Here is a 21,761-nt window from a genome sequence, read left to right as displayed (position 1 = left end):
CCTCCCCATATAACATAACTTTGAAAGGCTATTAGTGGTGTGTTTTCTCTTTGAATAATGATGATATAATCTTTTCTGTAAGTTGAGCATGTGATGGGGAAAATAATTAAGGAAGATCCTCACTGCAGGAAGGAAGAGGAAGATCCTCACTCTTTCCAAACAGTTCCCCCTCTCCTTTTTTATTTTAGGTGATGGGTAAAATTTTGGCCCTGTTGAAGCCAGTGGCAAAACTCAAATGGAGTTCATTGGGCCAGGATTTTATCCCAGCTGACTATATAATTAGAGCCATCATTCATTTCAGCTGCTATTAATTGGAGTGGTAATAATGAAAACAGACTAAGTATAAGCTTGATAAATACAATGTACAAGGAAATGTGTAAAATTGAGTCTAGGAATCCATGAGCTTGTGTGTTTGTTTTCAGATCCTATCCAGAACAGTATGATCCTGGGCTTTTGTGCTGAACATATATACCCTTGAAAATCCTACATTCTGACTTTGTGTTAGGTCAAACTATCCAGAAAAGGAGTTAGCTTGCCATGACAGCTGCTCAGTGGGGATGGATGGGAAACATTCCTCATATAACCTCCACAACTCTGCATTCTCATGAGTTCAATGCTGGTCCTGTTCTGTATAGAAACAGATATCACTTTGCATGGCTATCAGTCTGGTACCTCTCACAAGTAGTAAATTCACTTTAAAAGCATTCCTTGGAATGATGCAGCATTTTTTTGCTGTCTGATTGTTATTATAGGGTATTTTATACTAATGTTAATCCCAAAGTGTCCCATTAAAAAGAACTAGATAATTTCATAGAGGATAGGTCCGTCAATGGCTATTAGCCAAGATGGACAGGGATGGTGTCCCTAGCCTCTGTTTGCCAGAAGTTGGGAATGGATGACGGGATGGATCACTTGATGATTACCTATTCTGTTCATTCCCTCTGGGGAACCTGGCATTGGCAACTGTTGAAAGATGGACCTTTGATCTGACAACCCTCAATGACTAATGAAAATAAATTATTCCTATGTCTTTATCATAGATGTTTTTCATATTTTAAAATAATTTAAGGCCCATTTGTTTCTCTTATCTCTAGAATGAAAGTCAAATTATTTTACCCTTTCCTCATTGGTCTTATTTTCCAAACCTTTCATAAATTTAGTATGTAACTGTGTACTGCTTTGTAATTTTTATTTAAAAATATTGTGCCCAAATGTGAACAGTTGGTGTACATTGCTAATGTGAAGGGTACATTATTAGTGTACAGTTTGCCTACAGGGTTCTAGCTGTTTGAGTACTCAGGTCAAGGCCGAACAAGTGCCCAGAAGAACAATTGTCTCATTTGTTTTTAATAGGATATGTCTACTAATATGACCCAATATAGCATCTGTCTTTTTGGTGACATCATTATATTGTTGACTCATATTTAATTCATCATTCTACTCTAATCCCCAGATTCTTCTCTCTGGTGCAATAGCGTAGTCAACCTTCTTCATTCTTCAGTTTCTGTGAGACAGTTGTGCAAGATCATATCAAATGTCTTACTAAAGTTTAGAGATGCTGTCCACTATATTTCCTTTATCCAGTATATTGTTACCTTGCAAAGAAATAGTTACTTCGGCATGATTAGTGTTTGATTACTTCATACCTTTCGTATATCACCTTATTTTTTACAAATTCATTTCCTGTTTATCTGTGTTTTGCAATTTAGCAAGCATCAGATTTGCTGTAATTCTGTGGGTTGCCCCCTCCCCCCCCCATATAAAACAGTCACTTTTTCTCTTTTCTAAATATCTGAGAGCTTATCCATCCTCAAAGGACCATCAAAAGTAGGTTTGTAAAGATAGCAGTACATCTTTTAATTCTTTTAGTACTCATCAGTGACTATCCTTGGGCTCTGTAGTACTTTTTTATTAAATATGTCACAGCCGTCTAGATTTTTTTTTTTTTAAACTGGTGGTTATCAAACCATGGTTCATGATGGTGCTTCTCTCACAGTACTGATGCATCTTCTTTTTTAAGCAGTGATACTTTCTGATGGTTGTACTCCAGTCTAGGATTATTTTGTGGTCTTGAGGTGTTTTGGCCAGCTAACCTACCAAAAAAGTGCATATTTTGGAGGAGATAGTGGAGTGATTCTTTTTGGTCACTGAGGTTATGTCTTCACTACTGCCTATGTTGTGGAATCTTATGTTGCTCGGGGTTTTGAATATTCCATCCCCCTGAGCGACATAAGTTACACCGACATAAGCACTAGCGTAACAGCGCTATTTTGGCGGGAGAGCTACTGCTGACATAGCTTGTGCCACTTGTAGGGGTGATGTATTTTTTATGCTGACAGGAGAACTCTCTCCTGTCATCATAGAGCGTCTTCACCAGACATGTTGCAGCAACGCAGCTGTATCAGTACAGCTGCAGCACTGTACATGTAGACGTGTAGATGGTTGGATATTAGGAAAAACTTTTTCATTCTGAGGGTGGTGAAACACTGGAATGCGTTACCTAGGGAGGTGGTGGAATCTCCTTTCCTAGAAGTTTTTAAAGTCGGGATTGACAAAGCCCTGGCTGGGATGATTTAGTCGGGGATCGGTCCTGCTTTGAGCAGGGGGTTGGACTAGATGACCTCCTGAGGTCCCTTCCAACCCTAATATTCTATGATTCTATGACATGGCTTGCTTGTTTTATGGCTTGTGTGATTTTTTAGGAGCTGAACGCAGAATTCTATTCTTGATTAATGTTTATTTCAAAGTTTAATTGGAGGGTGAGTGTCAATAAGTGACCTTAGCATACGCTCAGAATGGGACAACTTTGTAAAACGAAGACAAAAATATACAGCTTCTAGATATTAAAGATTATGGGGACACTAGGGAGAGGAGTTCTTGGAACTAAAAAAGCAAAAATGAAAGCACGTCTGGGTCACCCAGGGCCTTGAGGAAAACTCTCATAATGCTACACATGTTCAGATTGCTGCTGATTGTGGCATCTGTCTGAATGTGTCTGTATATTGTTTGAAAAAATCTTGTTAAAAATAAATTGTCTTAAGGCCAGTGTGGGTGGCAACTGGGAATTTTGGACACCCCATCCTGGCAGACTACTGACCATAATGACACTGTGTTGGGCCCATCACTGGACCACCAGGGACTTGAGGGACTCAAAAATTGCAAGGTAGGACGTGGTTGTAAGAGACCTGTTTTATATTTCTTCTTGTTTGGGCCTCATGCAGTTTTTCCATTGATGGAGGTAGAGCAGCTGATACTGATATAACACTGCCATTTTTGGTTGCGAAATGAGTGTTTACTTTGGGGAAAATATTTTAATAAAAATAAAACCTGGTAGACCAAAACCAGAGAATTTCCTAAAAAGAAAAGGAGTACTTGTGGCACCTCAGAGACTAACCAATTTATTTGAGCATGAGCTTTCGTGAGCTACAGCTCACTTCATCGGATGCATACCGTGGCGGTATGCATCCGATGAAGTGAGCTGTAGCTCACGAAAGCTCATGCTCAAATAAATTGGTTAGTCTTTGAGGTGCCACAAGTACTCCTTTTCTTTTTGCAAAGACAGACTAACATGGCTGTTACTCTGAAACCAGAGAATTTCCTATCGCCCTAACTCCTGACTATTGCAAAAACTTTTTATAACAAGCATCCACAACCTCAAAATGTTGATCCCTGGGAGTCTTCTCATTCTTCACGTAGGCCGTGTGCAAGTTCCTCACATCCAGGTTATGTCTAAACCTTGCAGATTTTTCTGCATCACTCTCAAATACAGTCTTTCCAATCCATCCATTCAGCTATAACTCTCATCCAGGCTCTCGTAATCTTGCATGTCTACTACTGCAACAGTCTTTTCTCTGACCTTGGCAAATGCAGTCTTGCCTCACTCATCCATTCAGAATGCTACTGCAAAGAGAATTTTCTTAGCCTGTTGCTTCGATCAAATCACCTCTCTTTTTGCTTCGCACCACTGGCTTGCTCTTCTCTATTGTATCAGACATATGTATTTGTATTCACTTTCAACCTACCAGTCATCTCTCATTCAGTATCCGAGGGTGGACTCCTGTCTCCGATCAGTCCATGACTCCAGCCTCAGTGGCCAACTTGTTAAATTATCAAACAAGCACCTTTTGTGTTCTCTCCCATGCTGTGCTTCACGCTTGAGAGGAGCTCCCCATAACCATCTGCAAAACTAACTCGTTATCCTCCTTCAAATATGTTCTCAAAACTTTCCTCTGCTCTGATGCTTACAAACAACTTGACAATGGATAGGCTGCTGGTGTGAATCCACAGCATACCATGCTGACCTATATTGTCTCATTGTATCCTTCTATTCTCCTATCACTCTGTCTGTATCCATCTGTTGTCTCTTATACTTAGATTGTAAGTTTCTTGGGGCAGGGATTGTCTTTTTTGTTCTGTGTTAATACAGTACCTAGTACAATGGGGTCTTGGTCCATGTCTGGGGCTACAATAATACAAATAATAATATCAGATAAGAATAAATTAATCGTTGAAAGAAAAATGCTTGATCCAGTGCTGACACACCCTTATTCAGTTCCAATACACATTTAATATATATTATTATTAGTGGAGTATTTGCGTATTTAACTTCCAGTATTAATGGAAACCAGAACATGAAGCTATTTCACGGTTTAAATTAAAATGCTATCCTTGGCTGGGGATTTTTAAATAAAGTAGATAATTTTTTACATTGCTTTTAAATTAAGTAGTGATGAGATAAACTAGAGATTAAACAATGTTTAGGTAGAGTTACTAGGTGACTTAATTAGTTTGGTATGTAGAAATGTTAGGCAGCTAAGCCTTGGGGGGAAAAAAGGTTATGGTTTTAAACAGCTTTATTTCACTGTCAGTGTGTGGAGCGAAGTGCTGACTTCAGATTTTAAGAATGGATCAAATGGGTGATCCATTTAGCTGAATAATAGGGTGCATGAAGCAAACTGATGGACATACTGTTATGAAAATCTGGTGATGATTGTTTACCTAAATGAGTATAGCTGGGTTAGAATTTGATATAGAACCTCAAAAGAGTTGGTGAAAAATGCTGATGTTGGATGATCACAACAGCAGAATTTGAAGCGTAGACTACTTCATTTATTGTGGCTGCTAACTGGCTTTTGGCCCTTTTGTGGGAATAAATATTAAATAGGTTGCAAGTACATGCGTTTTGCCAGTCCCACTACTCAAAGTCATGTGGCTTAGGTATCATGAATCTTTTAAAATATTTATTCACTATTGACTGTTGGAGTCTTAAAAAGAACATTTGTAGATTAATGTTGGATATGACTTCAAATTTTTATTTTTCAATGTGTTGTTTGTTTTCTCTTTGTTATGCTACTAGGGCCTTTTTTCTAAATTATACGTTTAGTACTTCTGAAAATGTGCTGGATTGAAAGAGCTGGATGTTGAAGTGTTCTGTTGGTCTATAGGCAAAGAGTTACATTGACAGTGATAAGTAATTATCATTTTTATAGTGCCCAAAAATATGCCAGGTGTTTGCAAAGGAAAGAAGATGACATGACATGGTCTCTGCCCTAGAAAGCTTGTAGTCTGATTGTGAGCATGATTTAGTGAATGAAAGCTACAAAAAACAGGGGAGTAGGATAAGGTACAGTAGGGTTAAACAGCCTTGAAAAATTGCCATGAAAATTTAGCTATCCAGACATAAAATGTACTCATTTGCCACCTAATTCGATTGATAATGAAAAAACCCCATGACATCTTACTGATCTGTCAAAATAATTACTGTCATACATGCATGGGCAAACAGACCTTTGCAACGCTGGACTACAATAATATCATATGGTTATTTGCAGGGTGCTTCTACCCCATTCTGGAGGGACAAGGTAAAAAATTGTTCGTTGCCCATTAAATCATGACCAGTCAGACTACCAAAAAGGTAATGAATAGTGATGATGGTGATTGTGATAAAGACATAATCCACCAACTCCTTTAATATTTAGCCAGCAAGCAGCTGTTACTCCATTCTGTTGGTTATTACTATCCTGGGCTATAATTGAACAACTGACCTAGATGTGAAAGTGTCTGTATTGATTACCTGTTCCCTCAGTTTTATCTCTGTCTAATCACATTGTATGATTTGTTTCTAATCACAAATGTCTTGGTTTGGATATTCAAAATTCCTTTAAAGTGATATTCAGGCTCAACTTAAATCACTTTAATTAAAGGTGTCGCTTTTTTCCCCCCATTACAACTGTGAGAGAATGCATTACAAACTGCCTTTTAAAGAGTTCTGCTTTCACTATACCCACAGGGGACAATACTCCTTTAGAAGAATTTGTCAATGAATCTGTATTCAAAACTGTGATGTTTCTTAGAGAACCTTGGACTGTGAGTCACCCTGTTACTCCCTTGACTCCAGCAAGAGGGAGACTTGCTTGTTCTTATGTGGGTGTTCAGATCTCAGATCCCACTAAACAGCCCTTACTTTGCCTTGCAGGTTAACAATAGATGTACTCACTCCTTGAGCCCCTTTGAAGCGTTCCCCTGTAGTGGTCAGCCCCCTTTCCACTGAACACTCTCAGAAGTACCAGGTCAGCTGTCTGCAGGAGGACATGTACACGCTAGTTTGTATGAGTCAACTCAGGATTAGCACCTTGTTTAATATCACAACACTGAGATACATTTATAGTGAAAACAACCATAAGTTTATTATCAAAGATTTGAGTGAGAATGAGTAAGGATAATGGAAACAAGTTACATATAAAACAAAATTATAACATGTTTTCTGGAGACTAGACTTAACTTAGCAGGATCACCTCCAGTCTAAATATGTTGATCTCACCCCAAATATCCTCTGCAGCATTTCAGCCAAGGCTGATTTGAGATCGTGTTTTCATGAATGTAAACGTATTGCCCATTTACTTCCTAGGTGCATGATAAAGTGGTGACTTTTGCCTTCTTGTTGCATCTCCCTGTAGCTTATTCTTCTGTCTCTTATTATTCTGTGCTGTCTCCCTGTAGATTTCACATCTCCCTATTGATTTAGTATGGAATGATTCTCCATTGTGTTAACTTACAAGGCTTAATTTATGTACCAGAGAGACAAGTGACTAAACATTATTATTATTTGTCAGAAAACATATATGTCAACTCTGTCTTTGTACAGACTTCAAAACATTTTCAGGAAACATACATAGTATCTGTACATTCATTTCACAACAATACTGAAGAACGACTAGCATTTTAATTTAGACATCATATGAAAATCTTTGATGAACCAGAATGTACATATCAGGATATTATTGTAATCCTTTTTTCTAGTTGGCATTGAAGAGTCTATGGGTCACAGAAACAGCTAGGTGAAATATTTCTTTTTAATAGTTGTTCCTCAGCAAAACTATTGCAAAATGGCACACGAGGTACATTGGGTTCATCAGACTTCCCACCTTCTGAGAAAGTGGAGATCTGCTACTTGCTGGCGAAGAGGGACAGGAGATGATAACGGATCCTGTCTTTGAGCTGCGCACTTCTCCTTCTGGGAAGAGGGAAAGGAACGTCAGCTGAGTTCACTCTGCTCCAATCTCTCAGTTTACAATTCTAAGTGTATGTGTCTTTTGGGTTTTAAAGATGAAGAAACATGAAAGAATATGTAGTTTTAAAATTCCTTTTGTAACCTTTTGTGAACAAATTCCCTTGATGGCCTGGTCAAATATGCAACAACCCCCCCAAACCTCACTCAATGCTGTCTTCATACACTTATATATTAAGTGCCCCAAATTAGATTTCTATTTATAAAGCCAGCTGAGCTCAGAAAATCGTAATTGTGTCCCACTCCATAAAGAGGGAGGACCTTATCTAGAAAATTGACTTCTACAAGAGGTTTGTGAGCCACCTACAGTCAAGGAAGGCTGTAGTCTCAGGCAGTGGTGAGGAGAACCACAGCTATATGTAAACTCTCTCCCTTGATCATGTTTAAGTCACTTCTATAGACGTGCTTTTATTATGCTGTGTACAGTGAATCTGGTTTGACGTGTATTAAAAAAAAATAAAATCCGTATTTGATGTTCGTCTTATGACCTCTGCCAATCTGAATGTCTTTTCTGAGAGTGTGTGCTTTGCCAGGCAGAGACTGTCTCTTCTTGAATGTCTGAAAAATGCTTAGCCTCTTGTGAGGGCTACCATAAACAAATAATAACTAATACCTATTTAGATCAGTGGATGTTTCGCTTTTCTCATGGCTGTAGAATGCCAAATGTAGGGATTCTTCCAGCAGACACCCTTTCCTCAAAGCTGGAGATTGACTCTGATTGCCTGTATTGCATTCAGATACTTCGAGCACATTTAACCTGACTAGTAGTCTTTTCCTGTCTGCTAATGAATAGGCTGACCTGTTGCAGAACCAACATTTGTCCCTTGTTGGGATTTATGAAGATTCAACTAATTCAAGTTCCAATTCCATAGTAGCAGGCAAAAACTAGAAAATAATTAAAAATGTTAGTTCAATACATTAATTTCCTCAGTATCTGTTTTTCCTGGGTTGAGTTTTTTCTTAAATCCCATCAGCTCCTCATTTTCATTCCCTTCCTGCTTCAGGGGCTCATGTTGTAGTAACCTGTGCTCCTAGCAGAAGTGGACTTAACCTAGGTCCCGCAGGAGCCTGTGTACGATGCTCCTTGCATCATCCAGGGGGATTGCTGGTGAGTGGCGTAAGGCATTTTTCCTTCCCTCCTCCTATGTGGTCAGAGCACTGCCTCAGTAATGCTCTCAACTTCTGTCTGCCTGGAATGAAGAAACCCAGCTGAAGTCCTGAACTCCGATCCCCTTTATGGCAGTGCACTGTGCTGCCATTAAACCACCAAGCTAGTCTTGTTTAGTATTCTTTCTGAATGCTCATGGACATGTGTTTCCTGGTTTGGGTTGGGGAAGTAACCTAAGATTTGTTTTTTACTAGGCATAGTTTGTTTTAAGAACTCAGTGCTAAAAAAAACCCATTTCCCCATGCCAGAGCAGGTGACTGCCTTCTCTTCCAGTCTGTGTGGGAAAGTAAGGCCATAGTTACTTTTGCATTGGTTCATGGTCTGCCTTTTCCTGTGTAAATTAAGGCTTGTGATGCTTAAGGGAAGCACTCTTTAAGCCCTTAGATTCAGTATTAGCTGTGAAGAAAATGAACTATTACTATGTGAAAATGGCAACTGCTCTTTCCTTTTACTTTGAATATACCATTCTTTTGTCTTGCTTGTAGTGAGCTTTTGACTGACACTTTTGATTAGCATTCTTTAAAGAGTTGTGGAGTTATCTGATCTGTTGCTCACCAAAAAGCTATAACTTTATGAAGCTTATTCTGATTTATAATTTATCCCATTTGATGCTGCAGGTTTTCTTACGGATTGTCACATGGTGCTCAGTCCTTGTGATTACATAATGTATTTATTTTTATGAAAATGCTTTGGTGCCACGGGGAAGGCTGAGAGCACAGGAAATCATTCACATACAAGAAGAACTCCAGATCCAAAATAGCTTTAATTACAGGTTTGTTTCAAAGAGCTACCACCTGTCCCTTATATTGGATTTTCATTAAAATTAAATTATGTTTTTAGAAAAAAAAAAAAAAAACCTGTGACACAAATATATTCGTTTCACGCTAGAATAACAAACTACAAAACAGTAGTAGCTGGACTAATACTTAAAGTAACACTTGCTGGCTGAGGGACATTCCTCTTGAGGCTGGTGAAACTATGTAGAGTTCACTAAGTGATTCCATCTGATCTGTAGAGAACACTATGGGTTACATTTTCACTTTATAAATATGTCACTGGCAAAGCCAACTGGCTGCAGTAAGCTTTTTGAAATGGACATTTCTGGCTGAGCTTTTGGAAGACTGCTTTTTTTTAAGTGAAACATAAAAAACCCATTCACTGGTTACACATTAAAAACAAATGGCCAAAGGAAACAAAATGAACTATAAAAAGTTGGAATATGAAGAATATCTAATTTTGTATGAACTTTTCATTTTGTTTTACTTGTAGTAGTTTTCATAATTGGAGTTTGTCATATAACAGACTATTGTAAATTTGCATTTTAACTAAACTTGAAGTGAATAATATAGATGATGCAAGGAGGACCAACAAAAAGCTTAGTTGCTTTAGAACTTGAGGCTGCATCACTGAAGTCAATGGGAGTTTTGCCATTGACTCGTTGCTGGATCAAGCCCTATATGGACTAAATATCTTTTACTGCTTTTTTAACAAATACAGGTTACCTGCTATTCTACGTGCATTGAAGATCCCTGAAGACTCTAAGCACCTTGTCGTAAATATTATGTGGCTTTCAACCTGTTATATTACTCTACTAACAAGACGTGTTTCAACAATGGTGTTTGTGTGAAGGGGTTCATTTGTGAACCGTGAGGATAAATATAATATCCCCCAATCACTGTTATACGTATCTATTTATCTATTACAAGAGTATTCTGTGAATCTTATTTCCACTCTTAGTGATCTATTATTTTTATGATTTAACAGATTATGGTAAACATACATTTTAGATCTCATCATTTGTGTGAGATCAAAACTTATTGCTACTTCTGACTTGCCCTAAAAATGTGGACGAACAACTGTGCAGACACCTATTTTTAATCTATTAAAGTAACTGAATCAGCGTCTTTACAGTATTACTGCTGCCTGTAGTGTGTCTGTGTGTGGTTTTTAAAGTGTTGTCACAGAAACAGAAATAATTAAAAACAAAACTTAGGGTATTCGTTAGTTAAAGGATATAGCAAAAAATCTCTTTAGGTGCTTGTGGAAAAAGCCCCCCATTATTCACAACAAAGAAATATTGCTCTTTCACAGCTGTGACGGCATAGCCAGAAATAGAAATAAATGCCTTCCTTTAAAATGGTAGGAGAATATGAAGTACAAAACGTTAGAATGTGTACTATAGAGAAAAGACTTCTGCTGTAGTAAGGGGATGGACCATATTATCTAACGTCTTTTCTATCTCTTATTTCTGTGATCTTCGGGGCAACTTTTATAGTATTTTAAACAACAGAATTATAGTACATCAACAGGCTGATTTCATTTGTATTGTAATCTAATAAACTTAAAAAAAATATTTACCTAGGGGTGTGTGTGTGTATTTATATAATTTTGTACCAGTGTCCCCCACCTTCCTGCATATCCTTTGTTTGGTTTTAAATAGTTATCTGCTTTTTTAAAAAAAATCTTGTGTTATCATTCAAATACAAGAAAAGACAACAAAACTATTAATATGGTGTAAACACATATTTCTCTGGATTCTGATCACTTGAAACCAGGTTTATTTTTGCAGTTACCATACCTCATTGGAATGTTTTGGTCCATGCGTGTCTGATGCCTAAGACAGTAGCTCAGACACCTGTATAACAGTCTTCTTAAGAAGTAGGCCAAATTCTGTGCAGCCCTGCTGATTTCAGTGAAGCTTCATGGGGATAACTGAGGGCAGCATTTAATGCAAAGTATAAATATTGAGCCAGAGTTAGCTGACAAGGTGGACAGAAATAAGATGCTCTACCTACTATGTTTTTTCTCTTTGTGCATACTGATTTTTAGGAAGTTAAAACTGAGCAGTGTGGTTATGCAAACTGAGTTTGGACTAACTTCTGTTTCTTTCCCCCTCCATATTGTGGAAGGTCTCAGGGACAGTGATGGTAAGAGGACACCCAGGGAGCACAGTGATGTTGTCAAGGGGCAGCCAAGGGAAAAGGGAGAGAAGGCAAGAAAATGTCTCTATGGAGACAGCCCATGATTCCAGTGAACCCTTGAGATCCTTGAGCTTAGGGGCTGAAACCTATGCCGCATTTGTGGGAAGCTGGGGATGCAAATTCTCCTTTCCCTCCCCACAGATGGAAGAATAGAAAGGACATTCAGTGATTGAAACTCATGGAGTTTCTACTCCCCTGACCAGGAATAAGCCAAGATAGGAGCACAGAGCACCGAATAAAAAAAAATAGGATTGTCCTAGTTTATCCTATAGTGTTTCCTGAAAAATGCTTTTGTAATAAGCCAGTAAGACAGAGGAGAAATATTAAATAAGTGCTTGAAAAGTTTCTGCCCTCTCACTGGGGGAGATAGTACAAGAGATCATAGTGAGTGGTTCTTAGTGTGACATTGTGCTATCCGGCTTCTAGAGCTTTGGGAGAGATACTGTGTGAGCATGCAGTCTTTTCTCCAACTTTTGTGTATTTTGGTTTCTTTTATTATTGCAAATATATGTAAATAGTTTTTTTTTTTTTTAATTTGAAACACCTACCCACCAAACCCTTGGAATTAACTGTGTTTCAGCCAAGTTGATTGTCCCCTCTTTATTTAATTCTAAAATAAAGAATAAGTATTTTCTGTTCTTGGATACCTATAGGATGTTCGCTGAGAAAAGTTCAAAAGGAAAGGAGAGGAAATAAATGTTCATACTGCAGTTGATGCCTATGCAGACAGGCAGTTGGAAGGACCTGATCAAACTAAGAGTCACAAGCTGATTGTCTCTGAGATTTCTGTGTCGGGGAGCCTGTATACATGTAGCTCCTACTTTTCTCATGGAAATGGCAACCCCCGAGATGCTGGGGATCTTAGCATGATCTTAGCATTACATGCACCATCACCCCAACAATCCCACTTACAGTAATGCAACTGAATTCCTAATTGCAGCACATATGGGCTCTGCTTAAAAGTTCACATTATTCCTTTTTCCCCTGTAGGGTGCAATTGGTGGAGAAGTCTTTTGTGGCTGAGATCAACGCCTGAGGGCACTGGGGCTGGTGTAGAAGCACCTAGCCTCCAGTAGAGACTTCAGCCCCAAACTTCTTCCATGGAAGGGCAAATCCTGTCCTTGGTAATGGTAGAATTCTTAGGAAACTCCATGACGGGAGTGTCTGAGCTAGCATTGATACAAGTTTCTTTAGGGGTTATTATAGTTAAGGATCAAGGATGTAAAATGAACCTGGAATTTGATTGGTCACCAAGGTAGAAAGTTGAGGAGTTGTTCAATATGCTTTTGTCTGGCCACTTTATATGGCTGGTGGAATAGTGAGTGCAGACTTATTTGTAATTTTTGAGTAGCCTTCTGTATCTTTTAGGGAGAGCACACATTGCAGGAATCTAATCTTGAGATGACAAATGCTTGAATAACAATAGTCAGGTCAGCATCTAAAACAGAAGGGCTTGCTTTCCAACTAGCTAAATATGAAAAAAACACTGCTGCTATCTAATAGTTCTTGAGTAGATTTTAGTCCAGTTGGACTTGGAGGTTGTGTACCACCTTGACAGTGTACAGATGCCTTTTATTGAAGGTGTTATAACAGTTCGTGTGAGTTCCTCAAAATTCTTCCCCTTGCCAATTGACATCATCTCAGTTTTACCTGAACTGTTTCCAAACCAAGTTTTTATTTTTAAGAAGATTTTTCATTTTTTTTAGACTAGGGCTATCAAACGATTAAAAAAAATTGTGATTAATCAGTTTTAATTGCACTGTTAATAATGGAATACCAATTTAAATTTTATTATAAATATTTTTGGATGTTTTCTACGTTTTCAATTATAACACAGGATACGAAGTATACAGTGCTTGCTTTATATTTGATTACAAATATTTGCACTGTAAAAACATTAAAGAAATAGTATTTTCAGTTTACCTCATAGAAGTACTGTAGTGCAATCTTTTTATCATGAAAGTGCAACTTACGAATGTAGAATTTATTTTTTTTTACATAACTGCACTCAAAAACAAAACAATGTAAAACTTTAGAGCCTACAACACCACTGAGTCGTCCTCCTTGTTCAGTCAATTCCTAAGACAAACAATGTTTCCATTTATAGGAAATAATGATGCCTGCTTCTTACTTACAATGTCACCTGAAAGTGAGAACAGGCGTTTGCATAGCACTGTTGTAGCCGGCGTTGCAAGATATTTGTGTCAGATATGCTAAACCATACACATAATGAGAAGAAAGTTCTGGTTTCAAAGAGCTTTCAGTCTAAGTTTTCGCTAAACAAGAAGGGAATGACTAGTGAAGTTCTCATGTTTTGACAGATTTTCCCCAGTTGTTTTAGAATCTCTTCTTGAGAGACCTGTCCAAATACTGAGACTATGGCAGAATACAAGCCTGGCTTATTGGCATTAACACTTTGATCTTCTCATCTCGTTTTTCATTTGGTGCAGGTCATTGGTAAACCATGGTGATCTATAAGAGATGGTGTATGTGTAAGGGGGCAACTAGGGAGCAATGTATTCTTAGCTGTGGACAGGAGATGGCTTAATAGCCTACCAGTACATCAATATCATCGTCCACTGGTTAGCCATTTGTTTCAAGGCATTCCAGAATGCCCTATTTGTCTCCAAAGATGGACCACTGCAGTTTGCCCATCTCCAAAGTTAGGTAGAACAGGACCAGGATATAGGCATATTGCTACTTACCTGAATAACAAGGATGTTGTGTATCTTAATTCTTTAAAGTTTGCAGAACATTTTGAGGTCCATGGATGGAAGGTGCTACCCTAGTGCAAAGTACTTTATTTACCATGATTGGTTGGTTTATTAAACCGACAAAAGGTAGAACAAAGAACATCGTCTGCCATACTGTCTTTAGCTTAAATTGTGCCATTTTCTCTTTGAAGCAGCATTAGTTAAGAATAGTGTCAGTGTTAATTTTCAATTTTTTTTTCCATTTTAAGTGAGACCCTTAATATTAAACAGGTTTTAATTGAATTCAAGCACCTTGGTTATGATTTTTTTGTTCAAATATTGCATGTTACTTTATTAATATATAATTTTTCATTTTGAATCCTATGTTGTTGAAATCATCTGCTCTGATCTTGGCTAATGCTTCAGAGCTTCTCGACCTTTAAACAATGAACCAAATGCTTATCAACTATGATCAGTGATCAGTTTGGTTGACTTAACCCTTTGAGTACCACATACCTCAGAATATGAGTGACAAATTATTATGAATAAATCATAAAATGAAGTGTTTGATCTTTTGAGGCATATAAATAGTATTTTAAGAGGTTAAGTAACTGGAAAGGCTTTTTAATAAAGCCACTTCATACACAATTTCAAAAGAAACTTCTTGGCTGTCCACATACGGTGTGTGTGTGTATGCATATATAATATGTGTACAATATAAAATGTTTCTAATTTTATAAACAATAAAATCTAGATTTGAACAGAAGCCATAGACCCTGCTTTATAATTTAAAAAACATGTGTTTCAGTGTAAGAAAACCTGAGGAAATTCATAACTCAAAAACAATTGTACTTTTTAGAAAATGCTATCAGGCTTTTACATGTTAAACACATACCGTAATTCTATTAAAATTATTGAATTTACTAATAGGAAGCATTTGTTCATTGACTTCAAACTGTTAACAGAATTAAAGAATTCACATTTCCTAAAAAGGTGTGTGACTCTTATCTACTAAAGTAACAGGAAAGATTAATGTAGTACGACCGTTTGGAAACATAAAACAAACTTTAATATACTATAGATTAAACCTGATGGGACCAAATCATCAACTTGAAGTTGTCAGTGAACCTTGCAGCCAATAGCTTAAATGGTATGATATATTGTGTCTTTATCGCTTGCAGTTGTAAAGAAAGGCATTAGTTTGGCTTACTTCAGTAGCTGGCAGAATGTTAGTCTGAGAGCTTTTGAACATTGCTCTAATGATTTCCATGTTACAGATGCTTTTGTACAAAATATAGGTGATCTGTACAGATCCTAGCATGATTTAACTTGAGAAGATTGGTTTTCATTGTTAGCTTAGCTAAATTTCCTTTAGAAGCCATCATAGACCTCTTGATTAATGGACTATTTTGCTCTGTTTCATGTTTAATAAGGGATATGGGGTTTTTCTAAGGTTGAGGAAAATTATTCTCTATATGTTGATTTATGATTTTGTTAAACCAGAGTGCTGTTGCTGCCTTATTAAAACAGTTGGTATAAGACAAATATGTTTTGCATCAGCAGTTAGTAAATCATCCCCCCAAAATATGTTGTGTTAAATATAAGACAGATCTTAGGTTTATGGTTTTAAGAAAAGAGACAATGAGGAGTCCGTTGGCACCTTAAAGACTTTAAGGTGCCACCGGACTCCTCGTTATTTTTGTGGATACAGACTAATATGGCTACCCCTCTGATAAGAAAAGAGAGAACTTCTGCTTGAATAAATTTTTTTTTTTATTTAGAAATCTATATTTAGGGTAAATAGGCCATTGCAATAGTTCAGATTTGGTTGAAATCCTATCATGATCCCCCCTAAAATTACATTAATTTAAAAAAAAGTTGTGCCCATCTATCTAGTAGCACCAGTGTGCTTCCCTATGAAGTACTGCAGTTTGGTTCCCTTGTTTCTTAGGAGGTTGAGAAGCACTGAGCTCAACCTCTGGGAAAAGAACAAGACCGTATTTCATTCTTGAATGTCCTCCCCATCAAATGTGTGCAGCAGTGTTAATGGGAATTGAATGAATTATGTACAGATCTTCTTGGTGGGAAGGATGAAGGGACCATTTTGAGAGTAGTATAGAATGGGCAGTCACAAAAGGGGGGAAAAAAGGGATCCAGTGTAGCTATTTACCTTCTGCTCCCCTTACCTGCCTCTGACGACTTGCCATCAGATTCAGAGTTTTTACCCTAGTGATCCAAGTCTTGGGGGAGAGAATACTGATTCTCTTTTTTTAGTCAGGAGGTCAAAGATCAAGTAGTAATGTATTAGTAATTTAGGTGAACTATTAACCCATTAACTACTTAGCATGCTCTGCTTCTTTTTAAATAACCATTGATATGCCTCTAATAATTTCTCTGAAGAATCAGAATACAAGGAGATAATTTTTCCATATGTATTTTACCTCCAGTGTTGCCATATATTGAACTGTTGCCTCTGTGAGCTTATATAACAATACTTGTCTAAGTGGGAAAAAGACATGATTTTTTTGTTGTTGTTGCCTATATCTGAGGCCCTATATTAGAGGAGTAGGGTCTGAGGGGAGGACATCAAAGAGGAAGTAGTTTTTTTTTCTCTTTAAATCAAGATCCTGTTTTAATCCTGCATGCATAGGCTATAATCCCACAGACACTTGCACATGTGAATTACTTTGCATGTGCGTAGTCTTGTTGAAATAAATGACACTATTTACTTGTATGTTTGCAGGATAGGGGCTTGATCCAATACCTACTTACATTGTGCGACAGGGTCGGGCCAGATGGCTATAGGAGAGTAATAGAAGGCAGAGATATTATCTCCAGGTTAAGTAGGTCCCTTTTCCCTGGGTAAGGTAACAGGGAAGGTTCCAGAAAAATCAGGAGCCTTCTGGAGACAGTTAAGACAGACAGGCTGATTAGAACACCTGAAGCCAATCAAGAAGCTGGTAGAATCAATTAAGGCAGGCTAATTGGGGCACCTGGGTTTAAAAAGGATCTCACTTTAGTTTATGGTGCACGTGTGAGGAGCTGTGAGCAAGAGGCGCTGAGAGTGAGAACACGGACTGTTGGAGGACTGAGGAGTACAAGCATTATCAGACACCAGGAGGAAGGTCTTATGGTGAGAATAAAGAAGGTGTTGGGAGGAGGCCCTGGGGAAGTAGCCCAGGGAGTTGTAGCTGTTGCACAGCTGTTCCAGGAGGCACTCTAGACAGCTGCATTCCACAGGGCCCTGGGCTGGAACCTGGAGTAGAGGGAGAGCCCGGGTTCCCCCAAACCTCCCAACTCCTGGTCAGACCTGAACTGTGGGTTCAGAAAAACGGCCAAGCTGAGGGCTGCCGAGAAGCTCCAAGGCGAGCAAATCTGCCAAGAAGTGCAAGACCCACCAAGGTAGAGGAGGAACTTTGTCACAATTGGCTTTAATATTTTCATAGATTTCAGTGTGTGTTTGATTGGGCCCTTTTTTGTGGCTTTCTTTGTATGAATGGGTGCTAAAAACTATGTGCACATTTGAATTAATGTTCTCCTTTATGTAATGCTAAATCCACAACCTGATTCTGATCTCAGTTGACTTCAAAGTTATTGCTCTGAATTTATATCATGTAATTGAAATCGACATGTGACCAGTAGGATCTTGCTGCTATTGTAGCTGAATTCTTGATTTCAGTATTGACAAGTATTTTTAACGCCTCACTACAGACTTAATATTTTTTAATCCTCATTTAAAAATATAAAATAAAGGTAGGATAAAAGCAATGGGAAAATGTAATCGCTATAATATTAACATTGTTTTCATGATGATTTCTATTTTAGACCGTTTAAAATACCTGAAATGACATGATAGATTTAACAATTTGATCTTAGGGTCATTTTATTTTATTTTATTTTAATAATTGTGTTCCCTCAGTTAAATTAGAATATTAACTTAATCAAATCAGAAAACTCATTTTTTTATCTTTTGGTTTCTCTTAATGTATTGTTATTTACGTAAGAAAGGAAACAGTTGACTAGTTTTAGCAAATAATGTTTTTACAATTTTTGGAGGGTTTAGTTTTCTTCGTTCTAGAGGATTATTTATACATTAAAAAAAATCTGTTTAAGTAATAGGTTTGTGAGCCAAACTGGCAAAATCAATTAAATGAAAAGTACAGATGTCCTTCAAGTCGCATCAGTTTACTTGTGGGTTAAATTATTTTATGGAAAGAACAGGTGGGGAATAGGATGAGCAGTGCTTCTGGGAATTGTCAGGAATTTCCTTCCCCCACTCCCTAGCAAGAGTTTGGGATGGTGTGTAGGGCACTAAAGCAGGGAGTAACTTCTTCCAGGCATTGTCTGAAAATGGAGGGGGATTCTCCCACTTCATGGGGTACCATATGCCAAATAGCTTTCCGGGGTGGTGAGAGCAGCACTCCTTGAGGTAGAGCCAGGTGGGAACCACCCATTCTCCATTTGCAGAGTGATTTTCACAGCTTGGACCCCTGTGAAGACATTGGATGTGGCTTTTTCTCTATATGCATTATGGATATTTTCTTCTCTCTGCCAAGATTCACTGTTTGCTCTTCCTTCCTTCGCTATCTCTTTGCTACCAGCATTGTTCTCATTGCCACTTTTCCTTTTCCTATCCAGTTTCCTTTCTTTATTACATAGTCTCTTACTCTGTTAACTAATCCCCTTGTGACGTCCTCTGCCCCTATAATATATATTTAAAAATAAAATAAAGTAGAACTAACATAAAGTACGTCAACCATCACCCCATCATGTTACTCATGTATTGTTTCCCTTTCCCCTATGCTTTGTCTATCTAGTCTATTTCGCATGTAAGTTCTTCAGGACAGGGTCTGTATCTTCTTTTAACTTTATACAGAACTCGACACAATGGGTTTCTGACTGGACCTTTGAACACTAGCCTCATATAAATAATGCTAATGGAGTTTCAGCCTCAACTTTGAACATTTTGAGTGGAATCCTGGCTCCACTGAAGTCAATGAGAGTTTTACAAATGACTTCAATGGGGCCAGTATTTCACCTCCTCTTTGTTTAGTGTGGGGGTCACAGCTGTTCTGCGTTGTTTATATCTAACTGTAGTGTAACTTCATTGTTAATTTCTGTAAATAAGCTGGGCCTGATTTTCAGTTACTCTAAGGTCATTGGCAGTGTAAAGGAGCCTTAAAGTGGGAGTAAATTACATTTATGCCTACTTTAAAGCCCTTTGATGCTGCCAATATAGTAAATTAGTATTCACATACATTTAGTGTAAATGAGAATTCAGGCCTGTATATTTTCATAAAAATCTAATATGTGATTAACCGTGCTTTGTTTCCTTTTCTTTCAGGTCGAGATTTGATATGCATACAGTCCATGGATGGCATGCTTATGTTGTTTGAACAGGAAAGCTATGCTTTTGGCCGATTTCTACCTAGTTTTCTTCTGCCTGGTCCGTTAACTTACAGCTCTCGAACGGATTCCTTCATTACAGTCTCTTCCTGTCAACAAGTTGAGAGCTACAAGTATGTATAAATATTAAATAAGTAATTGTGGTTTCTTTTAGGACTGCCATCATATAACATGAATATACTAAAGATAAAAAAATTAGCACCGCCTATGAAAATATAAATAACTATAATATTTTATTTGCTTTTACTCATGTTGTACCACATATCTATTTTTTAAAAGAGGAAAGAACAGATGCCTTTCTTGGTGCTGTCACCTGAAGCTCAGACTTGAATTGTTGTTGTCCAGGTGTGCCAGAAGGACGACAGGAGACACTGGATGTGTTTAATTAGGCCGCAACTTTATTACTAAGTGTCTGGGAGTACCTGCCAGATAAAACTGCACAGTGCAGGTAATTCCATAATTATTTACATATATCTGGGGGGGGGGCTGCTGGCAGCCCTTCCCCTTACTCATACTGATCCCCAGCTAAGACATTGCTGGGACCTTGTTACCTTTGTCCCCTCCCCCCTTGAATGAGAATCAAAGGGTATATAAAGGAGGTGGAGCTGACTCCCTGCAATACCAGTCATAGGAGCCCCAATTCCCCAATGGGAATGAGGATCTGGAGGTAGACATTACCATATTTGAGGTAGAAGCGAAACTCAAACAGCTTAATGGGACTAAATCGGGGGGCCCAGATAATCTTCATCCAAGAATATTAAAGGAATTGGCACCTGAAATTGCAAGCCCATTAGCAAGAATTTTTAATGAATCTGTAAACTCAGGGGTTGTACCGTATGATTGGAGAATTGCTAACATAGTTCCTATTTTTAAGAGGGAAAAAAAGTGATCCAGGTAATTATAGGCCTGTTAATTTGACATATGTAGTATGCAAGGTCTTGGAAAAAATTTTGAAGGAGAAGGTAGTTAAGGACATTGAAGTCAATGGTAAATGGGACAAAATACAACATGGTTTTATAAAAGGTAGATCGTGCCAAACCTACCTGATCTCCTTCTTTGAGAAAGTAACAGATTTTTTAGACAAAGGAAACGCAGTGGATTTAGGTTTCAGAGTAACAGCCGTGTTAGTCTGTATTCGCAAAAAGAAAAGGAGTACTTGTGGCACCTTAGAGACTAACCAATTTATTTGAGCATAAGCTTTCGTGAGCTACAGCTCACTTCATCGGATGCATACTGTGGAAACTGCAGAAGATATTATATACACAGAGACCACGAAACAATACCTCCTCCCACCCCACTCTCCTGCTGGTAATAGCTTATCTAAAGTGATCACTCTCCTTACAATGTGTATGATAATCAAGTTGGGCCATTTCCAGCACAAATCCAGGTTTTCTCACCCTCCGCCCCCCCCCCCCCCCAAAAACAAACAAAACCACACACACACAAACTCACTCTCCTGCTGCTAATAGCCCATCCAAAGTGACCACTCTCTTTACAATGTGTATGATAATCAAGTTGGGCCATTTCCAGCACAAATCCAGGTTTTCTCACCCCCTCCCCCACACAAACTCACTCTCCTGCTGGCAATAGCTCATCCAAACTGACCACTCTCCTTACAATGTATATGATAATCAAGGTGGGCCATTTCCAGCATAAATCCAAGTTTAACCAGATTATCTGGAGGGGGAGGAGGTAGGAAAAAACAAAAAAACAAGGGGAAATAGACTACCTTGAATAATGACTTAGCCACTCCCAGTCTCTATTTAAGCCTAAATTAATAGTATCCAATTTGCAAATGAATTCCAATTCAGCAGTTCCTCGCTGGAGTCTGGATTTGAAGTTTTTTTTGTTGTAAGATAGTGACCTTCATGTCTGTAATTGCGTGACCAGTGGGTTTAATTTACCTAGATTTTAGTAAGGCATTTGATACCGTGCCACATGGGGAA

The 21,761-nt window shown here is 38.1% G+C and overlaps 1 protein-coding gene across 9 annotated transcripts in view; it reads left to right on the top strand.

Annotated features, from left to right (window-relative positions):
* Nucleotides 1-21,761, top strand: part of BBS9 (Bardet-Biedl syndrome 9) — a 434,982-nt gene that overhangs the window by 18,028 nt on the left and 395,193 nt on the right. For all 9 annotated transcript variants that reach the window (XM_084619984.1, XM_084619986.1, XM_084619982.1 and 6 more), the window contains one exon: nucleotides 19,754-19,928. In XM_084619984.1, the coding sequence (XP_084476110.1) occupies nucleotides 19,754-19,928 (175 nt within the window). The remainder of the gene's footprint in view (nucleotides 1-19,753; nucleotides 19,929-21,761) is intronic.

The sequence above is a fragment of the Lepidochelys olivacea genome (genome assembly GCF_965140295.1).
Source record: "Lepidochelys olivacea isolate rLepOli2 genome assembly, chromosome: 2".
Lineage (NCBI taxonomy): Eukaryota > Metazoa > Chordata > Testudines > Cheloniidae > Lepidochelys > Lepidochelys olivacea.
Note: the sequence above shows the minus strand (reverse complement) of the source record. Positions and strands in the feature narration are given on the sequence as shown.